The sequence below is a fragment of the Anticarsia gemmatalis genome, chromosome 9 (assembly GCF_050436995.1).
Source record: "Anticarsia gemmatalis isolate Benzon Research Colony breed Stoneville strain chromosome 9, ilAntGemm2 primary, whole genome shotgun sequence".
Taxonomy (NCBI): Eukaryota; Metazoa; Arthropoda; class Insecta; order Lepidoptera; family Erebidae; genus Anticarsia; species Anticarsia gemmatalis.
In genome coordinates this window covers 8,306,123-8,323,168 of record NC_134753.1, presented here as the reverse complement: position 1 = coordinate 8,323,168, position 17,046 = coordinate 8,306,123, and the positions used below count along the sequence as shown (strand labels likewise).

General features: G+C 32.9%; 5 protein-coding genes across 5 annotated transcripts; 2 read left to right on the top strand and 3 right to left on the bottom strand.

Annotated features, from left to right (window-relative positions):
• Positions 1–200: 200 nt before the first annotated feature.
• Alg7 (Alg7 dolichyl-phosphate N-acetylglucosaminephosphotransferase) lies at positions 201–3,698 on the top strand. The gene is made up of 5 exons (XM_076118647.1): positions 201–492; positions 651–765; positions 1,368–1,581; positions 1,870–2,101; positions 2,347–3,698. The coding sequence occupies exons 1-5, from the start codon at positions 353–355 to the stop codon at positions 2,831–2,833; spliced, it is 1,188 nt and encodes a 395-aa protein (XP_075974762.1). The 5' UTR covers positions 201–352; the 3' UTR covers positions 2,834–3,698.
• Positions 3,699–6,027: 2,329 nt separating this feature from the next.
• Positions 6,028–9,443, bottom strand: scat (VPS54 subunit of GARP complex scat). Its single transcript, XM_076118632.1, has 2 exons — positions 9,214–9,443; positions 6,028–9,129 (listed from the first exon to the last, which is right to left on the bottom strand). The coding sequence occupies exons 1-2, from the start codon at positions 9,309–9,311 to the stop codon at positions 6,570–6,572; spliced, it is 2,658 nt and encodes an 885-aa protein (XP_075974747.1). The 5' UTR covers positions 9,312–9,443; the 3' UTR covers positions 6,028–6,569.
• Positions 9,444–10,889: 1,446 nt separating this feature from the next.
• Gpa2 (Glycoprotein hormone alpha 2) lies at positions 10,890–11,791 on the bottom strand. Its single transcript, XM_076118668.1, has 3 exons — positions 11,684–11,791; positions 11,252–11,418; positions 10,890–11,167 (listed from the first exon to the last, which is right to left on the bottom strand). The coding sequence occupies exons 1-3, from the start codon at positions 11,769–11,771 to the stop codon at positions 11,075–11,077; spliced, it is 348 nt and encodes a 115-aa protein (XP_075974783.1). The 5' UTR covers positions 11,772–11,791; the 3' UTR covers positions 10,890–11,074.
• Positions 11,792–12,398: 607 nt separating this feature from the next.
• BBS8 (tetratricopeptide repeat protein 8) lies at positions 12,399–14,698 on the top strand. The gene is made up of 6 exons (XM_076118005.1): positions 12,399–12,463; positions 13,016–13,155; positions 13,304–13,549; positions 13,809–14,233; positions 14,319–14,493; positions 14,564–14,698. Exons 1-6 carry the CDS (start codon positions 12,415–12,417, stop codon positions 14,696–14,698), a joined length of 1,170 nt encoding a protein of 389 aa, XP_075974120.1. The 5' UTR covers positions 12,399–12,414.
• A 25-nt stretch (positions 14,699–14,723) lies between these two features.
• On the bottom strand, positions 14,724–16,433 carry LOC142975263 (cytoplasmic dynein 2 light intermediate chain 1). The gene is made up of 4 exons (XM_076118003.1): positions 16,136–16,433; positions 15,500–15,851; positions 15,111–15,361; positions 14,724–14,912 (listed from the first exon to the last, which is right to left on the bottom strand). The coding sequence occupies exons 1-4, from the start codon at positions 16,238–16,240 to the stop codon at positions 14,724–14,726; spliced, it is 897 nt and encodes a 298-aa protein (XP_075974118.1). The 5' UTR covers positions 16,241–16,433.
• Between the last annotated feature and the right edge of the window lie 613 nt (positions 16,434–17,046).

Below are 17,046 nucleotides of genomic sequence, written 5' to 3'. Positions count from 1 at the left end.
CCTACCTTCATAACCTAGTTGAAAACTCATAGTCTAGATTCTTATGAAACTGTTAACTCACCGATTTGTTATTTAATTATATCAGGTTTTCGTTACAGGTCCAAATAAAAATCGATATGGTGATTAGTAATTTACTGTTATTTGTCACATCCCTTTGATGTTAGTGTTATCTCACTGATGTAGGCATGACGTATCCATGCCTGTCACGGCTGTCACTAGTGCCATCTGATGCAATGAAAATGTACACAAACTTCCAAGATTTATAAAAGTTTTAATTGTTGTGCGATGTAATAATACCAACCGGCTGTATTAATAATTTAGTAATATCTGTAATCTAGTGAAACATATCGAAATGTGGGAAATATTGATATTAGTAGTGCTATCAGCTCTAGCCTACAAAATAACAGACGGATTGATTCCCAACCTTAAAGATCTGTTTGTGAAAGCCGGCCTGTATGGTGTAGATTTATGTAAAACGAATAAAAATAAAATGTAAGTTTAAGATTCTAACCTGCCTTTTTAAAAACTATTATTATCTAAAATAATACAATTATTAATATATGAATACTATTGATAACAATGTTATGGACATATTTTGTTGTTTGTTTGCTATCCAGTGTTGAGTTTAATGATAATTTTGTATTTTTCAGTCCAGAAGCTATAGGTGTTGTGTCAGGATGTATCTTCTTAGTAACAAGCTTCATATTCATACCTATTGTCTTTGGCAACGGATTGATGGACACTCAACATTTTCCCCACAATGAGGTATGTTATTTTGTAATATTCTATTACATATAATATTACATTATTGCTACACGGTTGATTGGCAATGTTCTTATTTGGTACTTGAAGGATTATTTCCAACTGAGATTGTTTACGAACACATAAACATTACTTTATAACTTTACTACAAACAAGGTCTAAATAAATTTTATTCATGACTAGCTGACCCGCGCAACTTCGCTTGCGTCACGTAAGACAGAATGAGTCATAATTTTCCCCGTTTTCGTAACATTTTTCATTACTACTCAGCTCCTAATGGTCGTAGCGTGATGATATATAGCCTATAACCTTCCTCGATAAATGGGCTATCTAACAGTGAAAGAATTTTAAAAATCGAACCAGTAGTTTCTGAGATTAGCGCGTTCAAACAAACAAACAAACAAACAAACTCTTCAGCTTTATAATATTAGTATAGATTTTTTATACATAAACTTGACTTAACTCCTAATCATTTTGTTTGCTATTTTTAATGACAATAATTATATTGTCAAAGTAATTAAATGATGGTGGTGGGTAAGAAAATTTAATGCTGGTTTATTATTATGAAAGCTTTGTAGCGAAGGTTTCAATGTACTTTCCTTTAGTTTGCAGAACTTTTGGCCGGACTATTATCAATATGTTGCATGCTGCTGTTGGGATTTGCGGATGATGTTCTGGACTTAAGATGGAGATACAAGTTACTATTACCTACTGTGGCCTCCTTACCTCTGCTTGTGGTTTACTTTGTCAATTTTAATTCAACCACATTCGTTGTTCCTTTACCGCTGAGGTATTGGTTTGGTGTTTCTGTTAACATTGGTAAGTATAATTATATTTTTTAAATAAATAACATTTGCTACCCTTGCTAACTGTTCATTCACCTTGGCATCAAAAACCTCTATCATTTATGTTTCCCTCCAAGTCTCTAATAAGTTATCTTCATGCCAAATTGCATCAAAATCATTAAAATGGTTTAACTGTAAAAATGTTGTGGACCTTTACTTTATGTTAATTGTATTTTATTTAATATTTGTGCAGATGCCAATGAATTTATGAACACTTGATTTAGGCTTAGAATGCTTATGTTATAGTTTATATATGTTTCAGGATTTTTATACTACATCTATATGGGAATGTTAGCTGTATTTTGCACAAATGCTATAAACATACTGGCTGGTATCAATGGACTTGAAGTGGGACAGTCTGTTGTTATTGCATTATCCATTGTAGTATTTAACATCATCGAATTAAGAGGAGATCAGTATAAGGCACATACATTTTCGCTGCATATAATGATACCATATCTTGCAACTACACTAGCACTTTTGAAGCACAACTGGTAAGTAGGCATTTTTTTTTTGTTTTTTTAAAAGAAGCATAGACATAGAAAAAGCCTTGGTTGTCTCTGCAGTATTTGTCTACAATTGATTCTATTTGGATATTTAGGTGTAACTCAAGATACTAGTTTGATTTCTGACTCTAGACAAAAGCTGTATGCATATGATTATTGTCCAGATATTTTCAGTTTAGATTTCACATAGTAAGTTGAATCTAATTGTATTAAACAAACTTTTTTCATTTCAGGTATCCTTCAAAGGTGTTTGTTGGAGACACCTTTTGTTATGTTTCTGGCATGACATTTGCAGTTGTGGCGATTTTGAGCCATTTCAGTAAAACAGTTTTACTGTTTTTCTTACCACAAATCATTAATTTCCTTTATTCAGTACCTCAATTATTTCACATCATCCCATGTCCGAGACATCGTTTACCTAAATATAGCGCTGAAACAGACTTGCTTCAAGCTAGTAGAACATTAATTGCGAAAAAAGATATTAATTTCTTATCAAAATTAATTCTTCAAATATTGACAATTTTGCACTTAGTTGAAAGAACTGAAGACGAGGAAAGTATAACAATTAATAATATGACTTTAATAAATTTATTTTTGATTAAGTTGGGACCAATGTCGGAAGTTCGCTTGACTAGTAAACTTATGGCTTTTCAAGTTTTTTGTACCTGTGTAGCTTTTGTAATAAGATACCCACTAGCATCTTATTTTTATGATAGTTGAAATCACTTATGTAATCATTAGATACCTTAAAAGCGAATAAAACCATCTCGTATTTGTCACCTTTATAAATTTAAAGTATGTATAGTATGTATAGAGAGTATAATATTATGTACGTATAATAAGTATAATAAATGCAATTGCCAAAGTGGGGAATATAATTATGATGAATATTGGGTTTAGATAAATAAGTTATTACTGTTAAGTTAGCAATTTTAATGACTGGTCGAGCTTAAAATGTAAAGTTAAAGTTGTAAGAGCAAATAAATTGTGCTAGGGTGTATGTGATGGCTACAATCAGATACGTATCATCATTGAATTGATTATAGCAATGTTTACTTAGATGTAGGTACCTATCTACAGTCTTAGGGATGTTGACCATATAGGTATTCGAGCTGGCACTCTCAGTTTGGCAGAATTTGTCGAAATACAAATCCAACCAGAGACACTGGTTCGCCATTATTCATATTTGTTTCTTTCTTCATATTAGGTGGCTTATTTAATCATTAACAAAACATTGTATATAATGCATCTAACAGTAATGAAATAAAAAATAAAAAAATGTTTATAATGATCAAAGAGACATTACCCATGTCGCTTTTTATCTACTGAACATTTGGAGCTATAATATCTGATTGATTACATTTTCAAAAATGTAATTTCTACCAGGTAGGTATAGAGGTATCTATATATTTCTAGATGTTGCATTTTTTTTGGCTTTTCAAGTTGCGTGTAATGCGGTCTCTATTCGTGGCTGTATATAAACTAGGCACACCTACCATGGGAAATAAAATCGTAATGGCTGTTATATTTTTTTACGATGTTGTTTATATGTTAATAAAGTAATAAAAATCGTTTTAAAACTCAAGACATCTATTCCATTTGTTTCATGAACCATCTAAGTATGTTATCGGTAATAAGCTTTGAAAAAAATAGCAGCATGTTGATGTGGTAAGTAGGATAAGTCATCCCTAACTATTTTGGTTTGTGATAGGTTTAGAAGCCTGGAATGTCTACATTCCAGTCACAAACCAAAAGCGGGAGTCCAAGGGAAAGTGCGATACATAAATAACAGAAAAACACGGACCTTGGAGGGAATTCTAATAAGTTTGATTATAGACTCATGTGGGTATTAATAAAAAAGTTTAAATACAATTATTTCAATTTTTTTTAGATAGAAGCACGTTTTCCCTTAGTGAATGGACTCTATTTTAAGTAGATTTCCTCCTCCGACTACCTATTTCCGACTCATATTTATTTTTTATTCCCTATAGGTATTTGGTTGTGGTTTTAAAATATAAAAACATGTACGGTATTTGCATAATATGCATCTGTCACGTTTATTTTTGCCATATTAGTGTTATAATCAAGCAACATAATTTAAGATAACAGTTTTAAATCGCTTAACAGAACGAGTTTCTTATCAATATGACCTTTACATTACGAATGTATACATATGCCTCCAAAAAGCACCTTTAACCAAGCTTGTTGACTATAAAATAATTAAATAGGTATATTATTTTTGGAGTACATGACAGAGAAAAAGGAATAACTGCGTAAAATATTACATTTTATTTATGATGCAATTTCTCTGTTTGTTGTCGCATTTTTGTAATATAATAATATGTACTTTCATTACAATAACGTTAACCTTTTCACCGCCAGAGTAATATTGAAAATCGGTGTTCCCCACGCCAAGCAATAAATTCCTTCGTTTATACCTACAAAATAATAGTCACGGGAAAAGTGTATATCGATAAAACTTCGATTAATTTTACGTGTTCTTATATTATGAGTAAAAATTGCATAAAAGTACCACAAAATTTTATTGAATTTCTCCCATGTGTCAACTTTACACTACTCAGTACTCATTACCCAAAAATAACAATGATATACACGAACAATTTGCATAAAAAAAGTACTTAATTCAAATATTTTATTCAAAAAGTCACAGCACTAATCCCAGTTGTGACGACACCTTTTGACGTTAAGAAACGCCACTGGCGTGGTCAGCGCTGCGATTTCAAATTTTGCCGCCTTATATTAGAGATGTACCAGTGTGACCCGCTCCTGCTTAGCACGGGTATTTAATAACAATATTTCTCCACTATTTCTTGAATGTAATATTATACATAAAACATTCCTTTTTAATCATTCTATCTATTAAAAAAACGCATCAATATCTGTTGCGTAGTTTTAAAGATTTAAGCATACAAATATACTATGTAGTGATAACATATTTCTAATATTGAATAACGACAAAAGTAGTAACTATACCTAAAAGGTACAATAAACATAGATAGTACGTATTGGCATGATAACTGTGTTTTTTTGTTAGTCCTACAACATTAATAATACCTTTATTGTTTGTTTAATGTATTCAAACAATAACTTACCTCTAAATCGTCACTCCTTAAAGATTCTGCTTCAGAATATGTAACATCATCTTCTACACCTTCTAACACTCTCAACAGCTCTTCTGTCGTCATTTGACTTGAAGACATTTTTGTGGCGCAGATGGTGTACGAAAAATTTATTATACACAAGAATTTATGTACCTATTATTAATAACGTATTGCAACAACACTACGAGTGTCCAGCAGCGCGGGTGACGTCAGAGCGCGCCGTCTGATTCCGTCAGTGGCGTACGAAGCACTGTAAGGGATTCCGCTAATAGAGATGCGCGAGAGTTGCCACAAAATGATCGATTTGCACTTATTTAGTCATGAGTTTATCACTAGATATGGTAGTTTTATTACATATTTAGGTTTGTATTGAATCTAATTTAAAACATATCAGACAAAAAATTTTTTTTTCAGAAAGGAGTGAAGTATTTCAATTTGTTTTCGAAATATTGCATAAAGTGTTTAGATTGTAGTCCTTTTCCTTGCACATCACTAGTTGACGCGTCTTCACGTCTGTGGCGTGGATTTGCGGGCTAAATTTATACATTTTGCATGATGATTTACTTTGTTTTTTTTTCAGGTACAACTGTCTAATTATTATATGTCTTTGTGTAATAATGTAATAAATATGTTTAGGTAATAATAACAGGAGAAAGAAAACACTTGAAACGTATTGTTGTATGTTTATTTTGAACTATAAAAAAGTGATATTTTTGACGTGCTATCACGTCGATGGCGTCGTGAGCGATTTTCAATTTTACGTCTCTTAACGTCCGTGGCGGTGAAAAGGTTAAGGTTACCTCCCACCTGAACCATTAGCCTGTAATGTAACATTACAGAGGTGAGCATTACCTCTACTGGTATTAATAGTTCAAAAACGAATATGAAATGTTATATTACACCTAACGCTTCAGGTGACGGAACACCTTAATAAATCCAGATATTTAGGAATAATTTTATATTTGCTTTTCTCTAGTAAAATAATTAATGTGATAAATTAGATATATAATATACTACTTTTTGACATTTACTATAAACATTTAGGTAACTTATGGTATAAATGTATACATACTTTGATATATTTAACAGAAAGAAGACAGTACATAAGTTCATTTCGCTATAATAAACAGCTTTATTTACACATTAAAGTTTTTTTATCATTCTATACATTACATTTTCTTTGGCTTTGTACAAGTCAATTTTTCGCCAAAGGTATATAAAAAGACAAACATTACTTATTTGTATTAATAAATAGGTTGATAGCTTGTGGAAAATATAATAAGTATTTAAATAAAAAAATGGCTATACCATATCATCTATATCTTATAGTAAACTTAATTTAACCAAATATCATACAGTATATTGTCCTCGGCATCGTTTTCGTTTATAACTCGGAGTGTCTTGAGAGTTTGTAAGTAAAATGTTAACTCTGAAGTGACTACACCATGTTGAGGACTACCATTTGCTACTATATTCATTTTTACTAATTGTTCTCTTAGCTTGTCTTTGAAATTATCATGTACTCTTTTATAAATTATCCTTATTTGTTCATTTGGTAAAATATCAATGAGTGCTTCATGTAATTTGACTAAGTGTTTAGAAATATTTCGGAATGTCTGAGATGGAACAGGGGGTTTAGCATCCCACCCACCCAATTGAGATGCAAGCATATTACTTACTATGAGACAAATCTTATTCTCTATTTCTTGCTTATGGCTTACTATATCACTTTCTATATTACTAAAGCCATTCAGAGATAATTCTTTAGAATGTTGTTTCTCAAGCAGGCCTCTTATTTTGGGCAGAAACCACATTACGACCTGTAGAGACCGGGAGACTAATGCGAGATTGGATGTAGATATCGTTTTTAATCCAGCACTTTGTATTGCTCCAGCTCCTAAAACCAACTGACAGCATCGGGAATTAAACAACTGTATCAGTTCCAACATGCAATGTACCAAGTACTGAACAATGACTGGAGATTGTTTTGTTGCATCACAATATTCAAGTAATATTTTTATCAGTAGTTGAACTGTTGCCACAACAGCATAGCTTTCTTTGTTTATGAATAAATATTTACCATCTGGTTTTCCACTATCATACTGCATTGTGTTGGGTATTTCTCCCATCTCATGTATTGTATTTATTGCACTTTGTAGTTCACAAGGAACATCTGCAGCTTTCCAGCGCTCCACATTAAGAGCAGTGGTCAATTGCGTCCTTCTTTCTGCATGTAGACATTGTATGTACTTCATGGCATAGCTACGTAGTGCTAATTTCATCGCATTACTACAGTGTCCAGTAATTTTTTCACATTCATCACAGAAATGTTCTATAAGTTTAGATAGGGTTGATAACTGAGACATGTCAGAAAATACATAATCCTTGTCAGTTTTAGTTACAATGAGATTAGCACATCTTTCATTACAGTAATCTGAAAGTGATGCAATCATTTTCTTCAACTTTTCCTCAACCGAAAGTAATTCTTCAGTAGTCCAAATATCTTCACTGTCATTACCTGTCACATCATCCATTTGAGTTATTTCCAATATCAAATTATTCAATGATATTATTCTTTTAAACAAATTAATTAAGTTAGGAGTCACTTTATGCAGGAATGTTATTCCTTCATTGCACAATAACCGGGTATTATCTGCCCCAGATCCTCTTAACACAATTTCGGTACTTCCATCTCTCTCTGATATAATTTCTATAACACATTGTTTGATAGTTGTTTGAATAGAAGTCATGGCTTCAATTTTGAATGTGTCAATAAAGTCAAATTCTTTTAAGCGAAGTATTCCTGACACAATAGATACAATTTTTTCTCTTTCTGGTATATCTGTATCATCCTTAGGTGGTCTATTTAAATCCGTTACAATAAATCTCAAAAATTCATTACTCAACATTTTATGTATTAACCTCTTCATTTCAGTCAACTGTGGAGATAAGTGTCTAAATGCTTGAATGCCAGACAGTCGTGTAGATAATACTTTTTGTGTAGAACTAATTAAGTCTAAGGCAGCAACATAGTCAGATGTACTCAGAAGTAGTTGTATCATTGGTTGTGTTTGTTGTACTGTGCCCATAAGCTTTAACAATTCATGAACATTATTTAAATTGTGATTTATTTTTGTTAAACTAGCTAACTTCAATGGGCATTCAGTTAGATTTCCCTTAATTTTGGTAATATTTTGTCTAGTGTTCCTTACTGTATTTACTGCTCGAGCCATTTGTTCCATTATGGTATCATGGGATAACATTGCATGAAAGAATGCATCTGATTTCTGAGCCACTTGTTTGGAAATTTTCATTTCTATGACATCTAAGTATGTACTCAATGTTTCTTGAAGAGATCGTATTGCAATACTTGGGTCTTCAGAATTGCACAGACTAGGAAATACTTTACTAAATACATCCGGATCATTTAGTGGTAATGACTGTTCATAAAATATGCTAGGCACCTCACATAAGTTTTCTACAACTGGACTTTTAGTTTTGATTGGTACACCTTCTTTTAGTCTACAGTGGCGGCGATACTTCTTAGCAACTCTTTTACAGTATGATTCAAAATGTGCTATAGTTATTTCAGGTAGATATGGACTGGGGTGTATATCTACCTTGTCAATAAAACTATCTCCCCATGTTTTGGTGAAAAAATTACTCTGCTTGCCTCTATTAGGATCATTTAATACTGCTGGAAGGTTTTGTGAAGAAGAATAGAAAGTCCAGTCATCATTAGAATCTTCTGTATACAGGTGATATTCTCTTACGTGATATTTAAAACCTGCTTTCCGTAAATCACCAAACTGCAAGGCTGAACACATGCCATTTTTCCCATATTGACATAGGATTATGGAACCTTCTTTCACACTGTGTTTATCTTGAACATGCCTGAAATTGTAAAAACGGTATTTAAGACATACATGTTAATTAGAAATCTTTTAGCCTTGTAAAAATATAAATTATTCTTATAACCTTTCAAATTCCGTGGCAGAAGTGAAAAGCAGTCTTGGGCAGTGAACACAGTTTTGCCATGTTGGCTTTTTACATGTAGACGTTGAATTGTCCTCCATAACATCTTTGTCTTTATAACGTGGTAAACTAATTATATTTTCAAAGTAGTAATCATTGATGTACAAAATTTCGTAAATTCATCCGAAAAGCTCATGACATGGTAAATACAAAGTGACAGTTATGACACAAACCGACTGACGTTGATACTTTGACAGAAGAAGCAAATTTAGAGTACCTAGCACTATTAAAAATAATTCGATCTTAGTAAGACTAAGATACACACTAGAGACACTAAGAAGACAGATACTAGTTTCAGTAGGTACCTATATTTAATTGTGAGTAAAGTTCCAACAGCAGCGTGAGGGTGGTATTGGCTAGATTTCTCGGCCATTATTTGACGGCAACTCGTCTATCATCAAATCTTTTAGTAAATATACTGATGCACTCGCGTACATACAGCATTGCGTCGTAGCCAATCGAATGAGAAGATCTAAAAAAAATCTAGATTGAGCCATCACAAGGAGTTAGTTAGACTTACGGCTCGATTGAATTAAATCAAATAAAACTGCTGTTGTACGAAGGATAAAATGTACCTATGCATTAATTTTGATTAGGTATATTATATTCGATTTTTATTAAAAAAATTATTAGTTTCGACTTAAAAAAAGTTGAAAGAGATTTAACTTTATTTTTACTTATTTGTAAAGTTACTTATTATGTTTGGCAATAACTTAGTGGCCGATATTACCATTTCCGAATCGGTATCAAATAGCTTATAGATAGAATTTTGACACTGGTTTTTGACTGAACCGTGGAACTGGCCCTTAGTATTTTCAGTCCTTACATTTACTTCCAGGTTCACTACTTCTGAATAAGTAGGTACTCGTTAGTAGGTACCTATATTATGCTTTATATGTAGAATTTCGACACCGTATTCATACATTTCACTGACACATAATCTATCGAATAGGTCATCCGACATTCATTCATTAGCCGCGAAACTAGCCTTATGTGTGTTATATTAATCGTACCTATATTTATATCGCTTCAAGGCTTGTTAATTCTATATCCCTATAGTTCATATCCCAAACTTACTTTTTCAATGTTTCGTACATACCTACGAGAAGATTGTATACTTATCAAAAACCCGGTTTTTGATATAGATCTCCATATTTATTTTTTACAGTGACTCAGCTCACCCATTTTATAATTTGGTCACCGTTGATATTGCCTATGTAACTGATAGCCGCTAGTGGTCGGGTTTTCTAGCAGATTGCTGGATCGAACTTTCCAGCGATTTCCATTATCTATAGTTTAATTAATCCATCATTGTGAATAGTGTGGAGGCGTTTGGTTTACAAATTTTAATGTTGTTGGAAAAACTTTTAACTTTGTTCGTTACCTACTATGTAAAAGTCATACCACCACTAAGCTGCTTTTGGCATGGGCTTCTAATCTTTATTGAAATGTTTGAGTCGTAAATTAGGTAATTTATTTGTAAGTATATTGGGTGGAGTGAAGTAAATTTATTCTTATATTGTTGCTTAATACCGTATATCACCTGAGATAAAGATAACGCAACGTTTCGTAACTTTAGTGATAAAATAAAATTGCAAGTATACGATTGTTCGATATGTTTATTTGCTCTTATTAATTAAATAAGATAAGAAGAATGTTGCAAGTTACAATTCAAAATGTTATATTATTATTAACATACATGACAATGTGTTTCATACGCTATCTACCTATGTATGTCTTTATTTGTAGATGAACAGTCATCGTCCACTGCTTTTATTTCAGCTAACCTATTATTTAGTTTACATTATTCTTTTTGGCAATGGTAACACGCACATGAGACGGCCGATTTAAATATTAAATTCCTTTCTCCATCCAAACACAACACCTTTACTGGAACCTGGAAGAAAAGTAAAATAATATAGTAGATATTATCGCTAACTTAGCTGACCTACTGTAAATAAGTTTTAAGTTATTTGCTTACATCCTCAGATTCCATAATATTGCAGCACTGCCCCAACGAAGTCACGGGGTGCCGTTTGAATCCCAACATGATGCTAGGCAAGGACCAAGATTCACAAAACCCACGGCAAGCATTTGTCGTTATTTTAAATTCCACACAATCTGGTATGCTTATGGTTCTGGTATGACCTATAAAGATTGCGTATATTAATTAAATTAAAGTATATAATCAATTGGGTAGATTTTAGTCAAGGGCAGTATTTTTTTTGTCGGATACATACAACGTAAGGTGAGAATTTGAAGTGTATTCATTATTTTGAACTTTGCTGCATGGTAGTTACATATAGGAAATGAAGACTTAAAGTAAATAAGTATATACCCCATAAGAATCTGGTATGGTAGTGAAATGCATCAGGTAAAATGAATTATCAAATAAACAAAGTAATGAAGTTACCAATTCGATGACACCCTGGTTTTCTCCATGACTCTGCGGTAAAAATGTTACTGACGGATATAAGAATAATTAAACTTTTCAGAATCATTTTTCGACTTGTTTTGTGGAACTCCTGTTTGATAATGAAAAAGATTTGCCCATTCTGCCTTTATATTCTTGCACCCTCTTCAGAGATCGTCAATCATAGATACATGTTTAACCAACTTTAAATTTGTCAATTTTTTTTGTGTGACATCGTGTCTTATACTTATTTGCATTGCCAATTGTTATTATTATGCACATACATATGTTTAGAAAAATACGTATTTGCTGGAATCCAGTATTTTTTAAGTTCTTTACGAAAGTCAGGTTAGTTCATAAATAAATTATGAACCCTTCATTACTGGAAAGTAGACATCAGGCATAGATATATAGGCATAGGCCGCAACTACAAAGAAGCAACGCTCTACCACAATTATTTATGAAATTGGGTATTATGCTAAAATTAAATTAGGTGCGAATTCTAAAGTCTATTTTCTTAAAGTAAATAAACATGTTGATTACATCTGACAATTCGAAATGAAAATAGGGTGAAAATATGTTTTCGCATCATAAATTTCTTTGACGTCAGAATATTGCAGGACATTAAAGTGTTATGGGGCGTTTAGCGACAGAATAAACAGAGTGTGATAATTTAGTAGATACGTAAGGACTTTGTTTAAAGTTCCAACACGTACCTACGTATAGTTGAAATGGTCGCCTATCAATGTATTTTATACAGCATAGTGGTCAACATAACTGGTAAGTTTTAAAAATCGACATTGCTGTCGGTACCTATACTATCAATATACAGGACTTGGAAACAAAAACATTAGGTATATAGTTATTTGTTTGTAAATACGTTTTGTTAAAGTCTGCTGCACGAACAAGTTAATGGATTAATTTTAGACTTTCTCACGTAGGGTTAATATTTAACTCAGAAGGTGGAAGGGAGGGTTGCATCCCACCAAAAGTATCTATTAGCTCTTATTTCGTTAAAGAATGTATTATTTTGTAATCAAAATGCACTTTAATAATTAAGGAAATTGTACTATGTAGGTACCTACACCAACCAATTAACTATGTATGGAGCGTTTTTGTTGTTGCGTTGGTTGCTAGGCATTGAATGGAGACAGAAAATTGGAAACCTACATTACTAAAATTCCAAAATGGATATTGAATACAAGATATTAAATCTTTACAAAACAAAACAGTTTGATGAATGTCTTGCCTTGTGTGCTAGTGCTTTGCAAGAAAAAAATGACAGAATGATAGAGTTCATTCGAATGCGGGTTATGACAATACAGGCGAAAGTCGTAGGTAATGGATATGAAGAGGTTGAATATTATCCACAGCAAGATGAATTAGTTTCTACAGCAGTTGCCAAGACTCCTAGACCAGGAACTTCGTTTCAACGCGATGTTAGAACAAGCCGTTATGTAGAAACTGCACAGGTCAGTACTAAAACTCATATGAAGTTTAGTAATTTCACATAATATAAAGAAAAACAATTTTAGCAGCAGTGTAAGGTGGAGTAGCTATATACCTACCTATATGTATTTAAAATATTTGCTAGTAAATGCCATGTTATACCCATTTTAGAGAAGAACTACGGCAACGGTGCGATCAAGGGCGGGTACAAATGCCTCCTGTGCACGTACTTCAAGGACCGCCCTGAATACTGCATCCAGAATGTCTCGAGCAGCAACAGCTCTTGCTTCCGGCGGACCTTTTACTGCTGGTACACCGTTATCGTTGAGATTTCTCTCAAAAGACGACAAACTGTTTGTCCCAGCCGCCAAAACGTTGTTTGAGTATGTTTATTACTGCGAAGGAGATGTACGAAAAGTAAGTATTTGCGAATCAATTACTAGGTAACATTAGGAACCAATAAAATAAAATATAAATTCAATAGTTGTTTAACTACGCAGTACAAAGGCTTATATGGTTTTCTGTTATTACCGCTAATCACCTTTTTTGTGGTTTATTGGCTGGTCTTAGAATCTGCTACATCTGTGTGTGTTGCTCCAGCTAAGTTTATATTAAACTATTAACTATACATTTCTTTATCTCTAGATAGGACATAAAATAATTATGCATTTCACAGGCTATGGAAGTGGCATTCCAAGCGCAAAAGACAGAAGACACTTTAGACTGGTGGTGGAATTTTTCGTTAGCTCGTTGCTATTACGCACTTGCGATGTACAGGAATACAGAAGATTGTTTACGACAAGCTTTGAAACAAAACAAACACATTTCAATATACCTTCGATTGGTCGCAATGTACGTTGGATTGAATCAACCAATCTCAGCGTTAGAAGTATGTAAGCAGGGTTTATCTGCATTTCATGATTATCCACCGTTGCTAATAGAACAAGCAAGGATCCATGATCAGATGGGCAATTCTGCCTTAGCTGTCAAAGAATACCGAATGGTAGCTGTAGAAGATCCATCCAACATGGAGGCTATTGCTAATATTGCAATGTATAATTTTTACAACGATCAGCCCGAAATTGCCTTGCGATATTACAGGTGACAACAAACTAAGGTGTTCTTTGGTACAATAACTTCTAACTAGTACCTAAATGAGACTACATAAACCTTATGTTTGTTTCAGGAGATTATTGGCTACAAACCCAGCCGGGCCCGAGATTTATAACAACCTAGGTCTTTGCTGCTTGTATTGCAATCAATGGGATTTAATTATGCCTTGTTTTAGACAAGCACTTTATTTTACTGCAGATCCTGAGATTCGGTCGAATATATGGTTTAATCTTGCCCATGTTGCTTTGGTAAATATAAGTTCTTTAGCTGTAGGCACCTATTTAAGGTACATATTAAAGCTAATAAAATTTATTTCAGTCCACAGGGGATGTGACTTTGGCGTACAGATGCTTACAAGTAAGCTTAGCAATTGATTCTAAGAATGAAGCCTCACAGCATGCCCTTCAAGCTTTAGATGCAAGATTAAGAGCAAGAAGAACCCAAATTAAGTAAATAAATGTTTATAAAGCAAAAATAATTATTTATTATTCGACAACAAATAATCTATAGAAACATCTAAGGAGTCCATATTGCGTAACTCGTTATACTTCGACACGACGATTGAATCTAATGCAGCTTCAGGATGAGCATGTTGTTGCATGTCTGTTGAAATATTTTCTGTGCTTGGTACATTCGGAGGTATCTTCGATAAATGACGAATTTTCACCTGGAAAAATAATGATAAAACTTAGTTTTACTTATGTATCTAATATATTTATACGTAGCGTAATTTAGTTATTACAACCCGCTACCTTAAATAGTTCTCGGCTTTAAATAGTCTGTTCCACGACGTTGCTCGCTTACGAAGTTACTTCTCAGGAAATATTTAATAACTACGTCTTTTAACATTTTTATAGATACTTGCCTGATCCATAGTTGAGGAAGGTACGCCAATGCTTTCCCAAGTATCTGAACCCTTGGGTATGAATAACGGTTTGGCATAGTTCGTATTTTTATCCTTTACGGGTATACCATTCCCAAAACCTATGCTAAACAGCATATCTTTAGCTCGTCTTAACAATTGGGGTTCCTTGGACGAGTAAAAAGTTAAGTGAGCATTAGTGAGCAGCGCAAAACTTCTTAGAGTAACGCATACTACTTTCTTTATTTCACTATCTGAAAATAAAAAAAAAACAGGCAGTAACTAAATATATAGTACCTACTTGCCTACTGGAATTTAAATTCTTTGCATAACATTGCTTTGCGGAATTGACATTGGATACAAACTTTAATGTTATGAAGACAACTACTTACCATAGTTTTTAAAATTGTCATATTTTCCTCCAATAATAATTAATTCCGGCGAACTTTCTGATCCGGAATAAATTTGGTTCATCGTTTCAACACAAAGTTCTAAAGTTTCCCATATGCTTTTAATTTTACTTAAGTCTATCATTACGCAATAAAAATATTTTCCACGAACTGGAATAGACGCTAAGACGTTATTAAGTGTATCCAGTTTGCCACCGTATTCCCAAATATGGCACAAAGTCTTATCGATTCCTTGTCTTTGATTTGATTTTCTTCCAAAGGAATATTCAACCACTAAAGTTTCGCGTGGTTGTTCGTTCTTTTCCAGGAACGCATACAGCAATGTAGTTTTACCCTAAAATCATGCTACATATTATAAGTTGGATAAAACTATTCACAATATTTATATATTGGTATATAGTTTTTAAAAAAATTAGATATTTTTTAAGTTCTAAATTCTTTCGCAACATGGTCCAAAATGTATTTATCCTATTTTCTTATTAAGGTATTCAGCTGAAAAACGTTGACGACTTGTATGCTATTGCATCAAAAATCTGATGATTGTTATCAAGTTAAATTTTTAGGCGGATCCCGTGAGAAAGCACAGGGAGCATAATATCTGTTTTTTGTTGTCCTTACCACATATTTACTTCCCACTAGAAATATTGTCCGGCAATTGTTTTCGTTGGCATTTGTTAAACTTTTATCAATCAATTGTGTAGCTATTTCAGGGATTGATAACATGTCTCAAGAATTAAACTGTGATACGCAACTTAGTAATCTATAATAAAACTAATCAAGAGACTTTGCTAAAACTCTAGAGTATTTTTTTAAAATAAGTTATAACTCAATAAACGAGGTAAACACAAACACGTTTACGTTAAAACTCAAAGATAATACACTGCATAATAGTTAAAATAATATTTTTGCAAAGCAAAGTTTGTGTTTTATTTTTATACATATGGTATCTTAGCAACGAACCGCAATACTCTGCATAATATTAATGTAATGTATATTGGTTCTGCGTCGCATTCTAAGTTATTGCGATTTACGCAATGAGTTATTAATATAAGTAACTTTTAATTAAAGTACGGTCATGCCAATTTGCTGTCCAGTCTGGGATTCCCCGGTTTGCAAATCAACCTACCGTATAGTGTGTTCTTAGTCAAGGTTTGAGAGGATTAAAACTTATAGCTAGTGTTAATCGCTTATCGTAGAAAAGGTAATAACTCACAGCATGTTCAACTTAAAAGACTGCATTAATGAGTTTTTGTTTTCTTATAGGTACGATTAAATTCGATTAGTCGATTTGGAAAGGGGGATTTTTTTTTAGATTGGTAGCCCTATTTCCGGGTCTTTATAAAGCTGTTTACCTACCAACATTGTGTAAAGGTAGGCATGCACAAAACAAGCTATCGCAAACCTCAATAAATAGGTATATAATAATGCAAACGCGTATGATTGTTTATACGGAGTGATGAAGGGAAAGATCAAAGAGAGTGTAGTAAAAGTATTGTCCTCAAAGTACGATTATTAGGTTGTATTAACAT

Excerpts from the sequence above, each read along its gene's own strand:
- BBS8 (XM_076118005.1), top strand. The coding sequence starts at position 12,415 with ATGGTCGCCTATCAATGTATTTTATACAGCATAGTGGTCAACATAACT. Across the intron at positions 13,156-13,303 it reads GTTATGTAGAAACTGCACAG|AGAAGAACTACGGCAACGGT; the intron begins GTCAGTACTAAA and ends TACCCATTTTAG. Across the intron at positions 13,550-13,808 it reads GCGAAGGAGATGTACGAAAA|GCTATGGAAGTGGCATTCCA; the intron begins GTAAGTATTTGC and ends TGCATTTCACAG.
- Alg7 (XM_076118647.1), top strand. The coding sequence starts at position 353 with ATGTGGGAAATATTGATATTAGTAGTGCTATCAGCTCTAGCCTACAAA. Across the intron at positions 766-1,367 it reads AACATTTTCCCCACAATGAG|TTTGCAGAACTTTTGGCCGG; the intron begins GTATGTTATTTT and ends ACTTTCCTTTAG. Across the intron at positions 1,582-1,869 it reads TGGTGTTTCTGTTAACATTG|GATTTTTATACTACATCTAT; the intron begins GTAAGTATAATT and ends TATATGTTTCAG.
- Gpa2 (XM_076118668.1), bottom strand. The coding sequence starts at position 11,771 with ATGATTCTGAAAAGTTTAATTATTCTTATATCCGTCAGTAACATTTTT. Across the intron at positions 11,419-11,683 it reads ACCAGGGTGTCATCGAATTG|GTCATACCAGAACCATAAGC; the intron begins GTAACTTCATTA and ends CAATCTTTATAG. Across the intron at positions 11,168-11,251 it reads ATATTATGGAATCTGAGGAT|GTTCCAGTAAAGGTGTTGTG; the intron begins GTAAGCAAATAA and ends CTTTTCTTCCAG.
- scat (XM_076118632.1), bottom strand. The coding sequence starts at position 9,311 with ATGGAGGACAATTCAACGTCTACATGTAAAAAGCCAACATGGCAAAAC. Across the intron at positions 9,130-9,213 it reads TCTGCCACGGAATTTGAAAG|GCATGTTCAAGATAAACACA; the intron begins GTTATAAGAATA and ends TTACAATTTCAG.
- LOC142975263 (XM_076118003.1), bottom strand. The coding sequence starts at position 16,240 with ATGTTATCAATCCCTGAAATAGCTACACAATTGATTGATAAAAGTTTA. Across the intron at positions 15,852-16,135 it reads TAGTGGGAAGTAAATATGTG|GGTAAAACTACATTGCTGTA; the intron begins GTAAGGACAACA and ends GCATGATTTTAG. Across the intron at positions 14,913-15,110 it reads CTTCCTCAACTATGGATCAG|GTGAAAATTCGTCATTTATC; the intron begins GCAAGTATCTAT and ends TTATTTTTCCAG.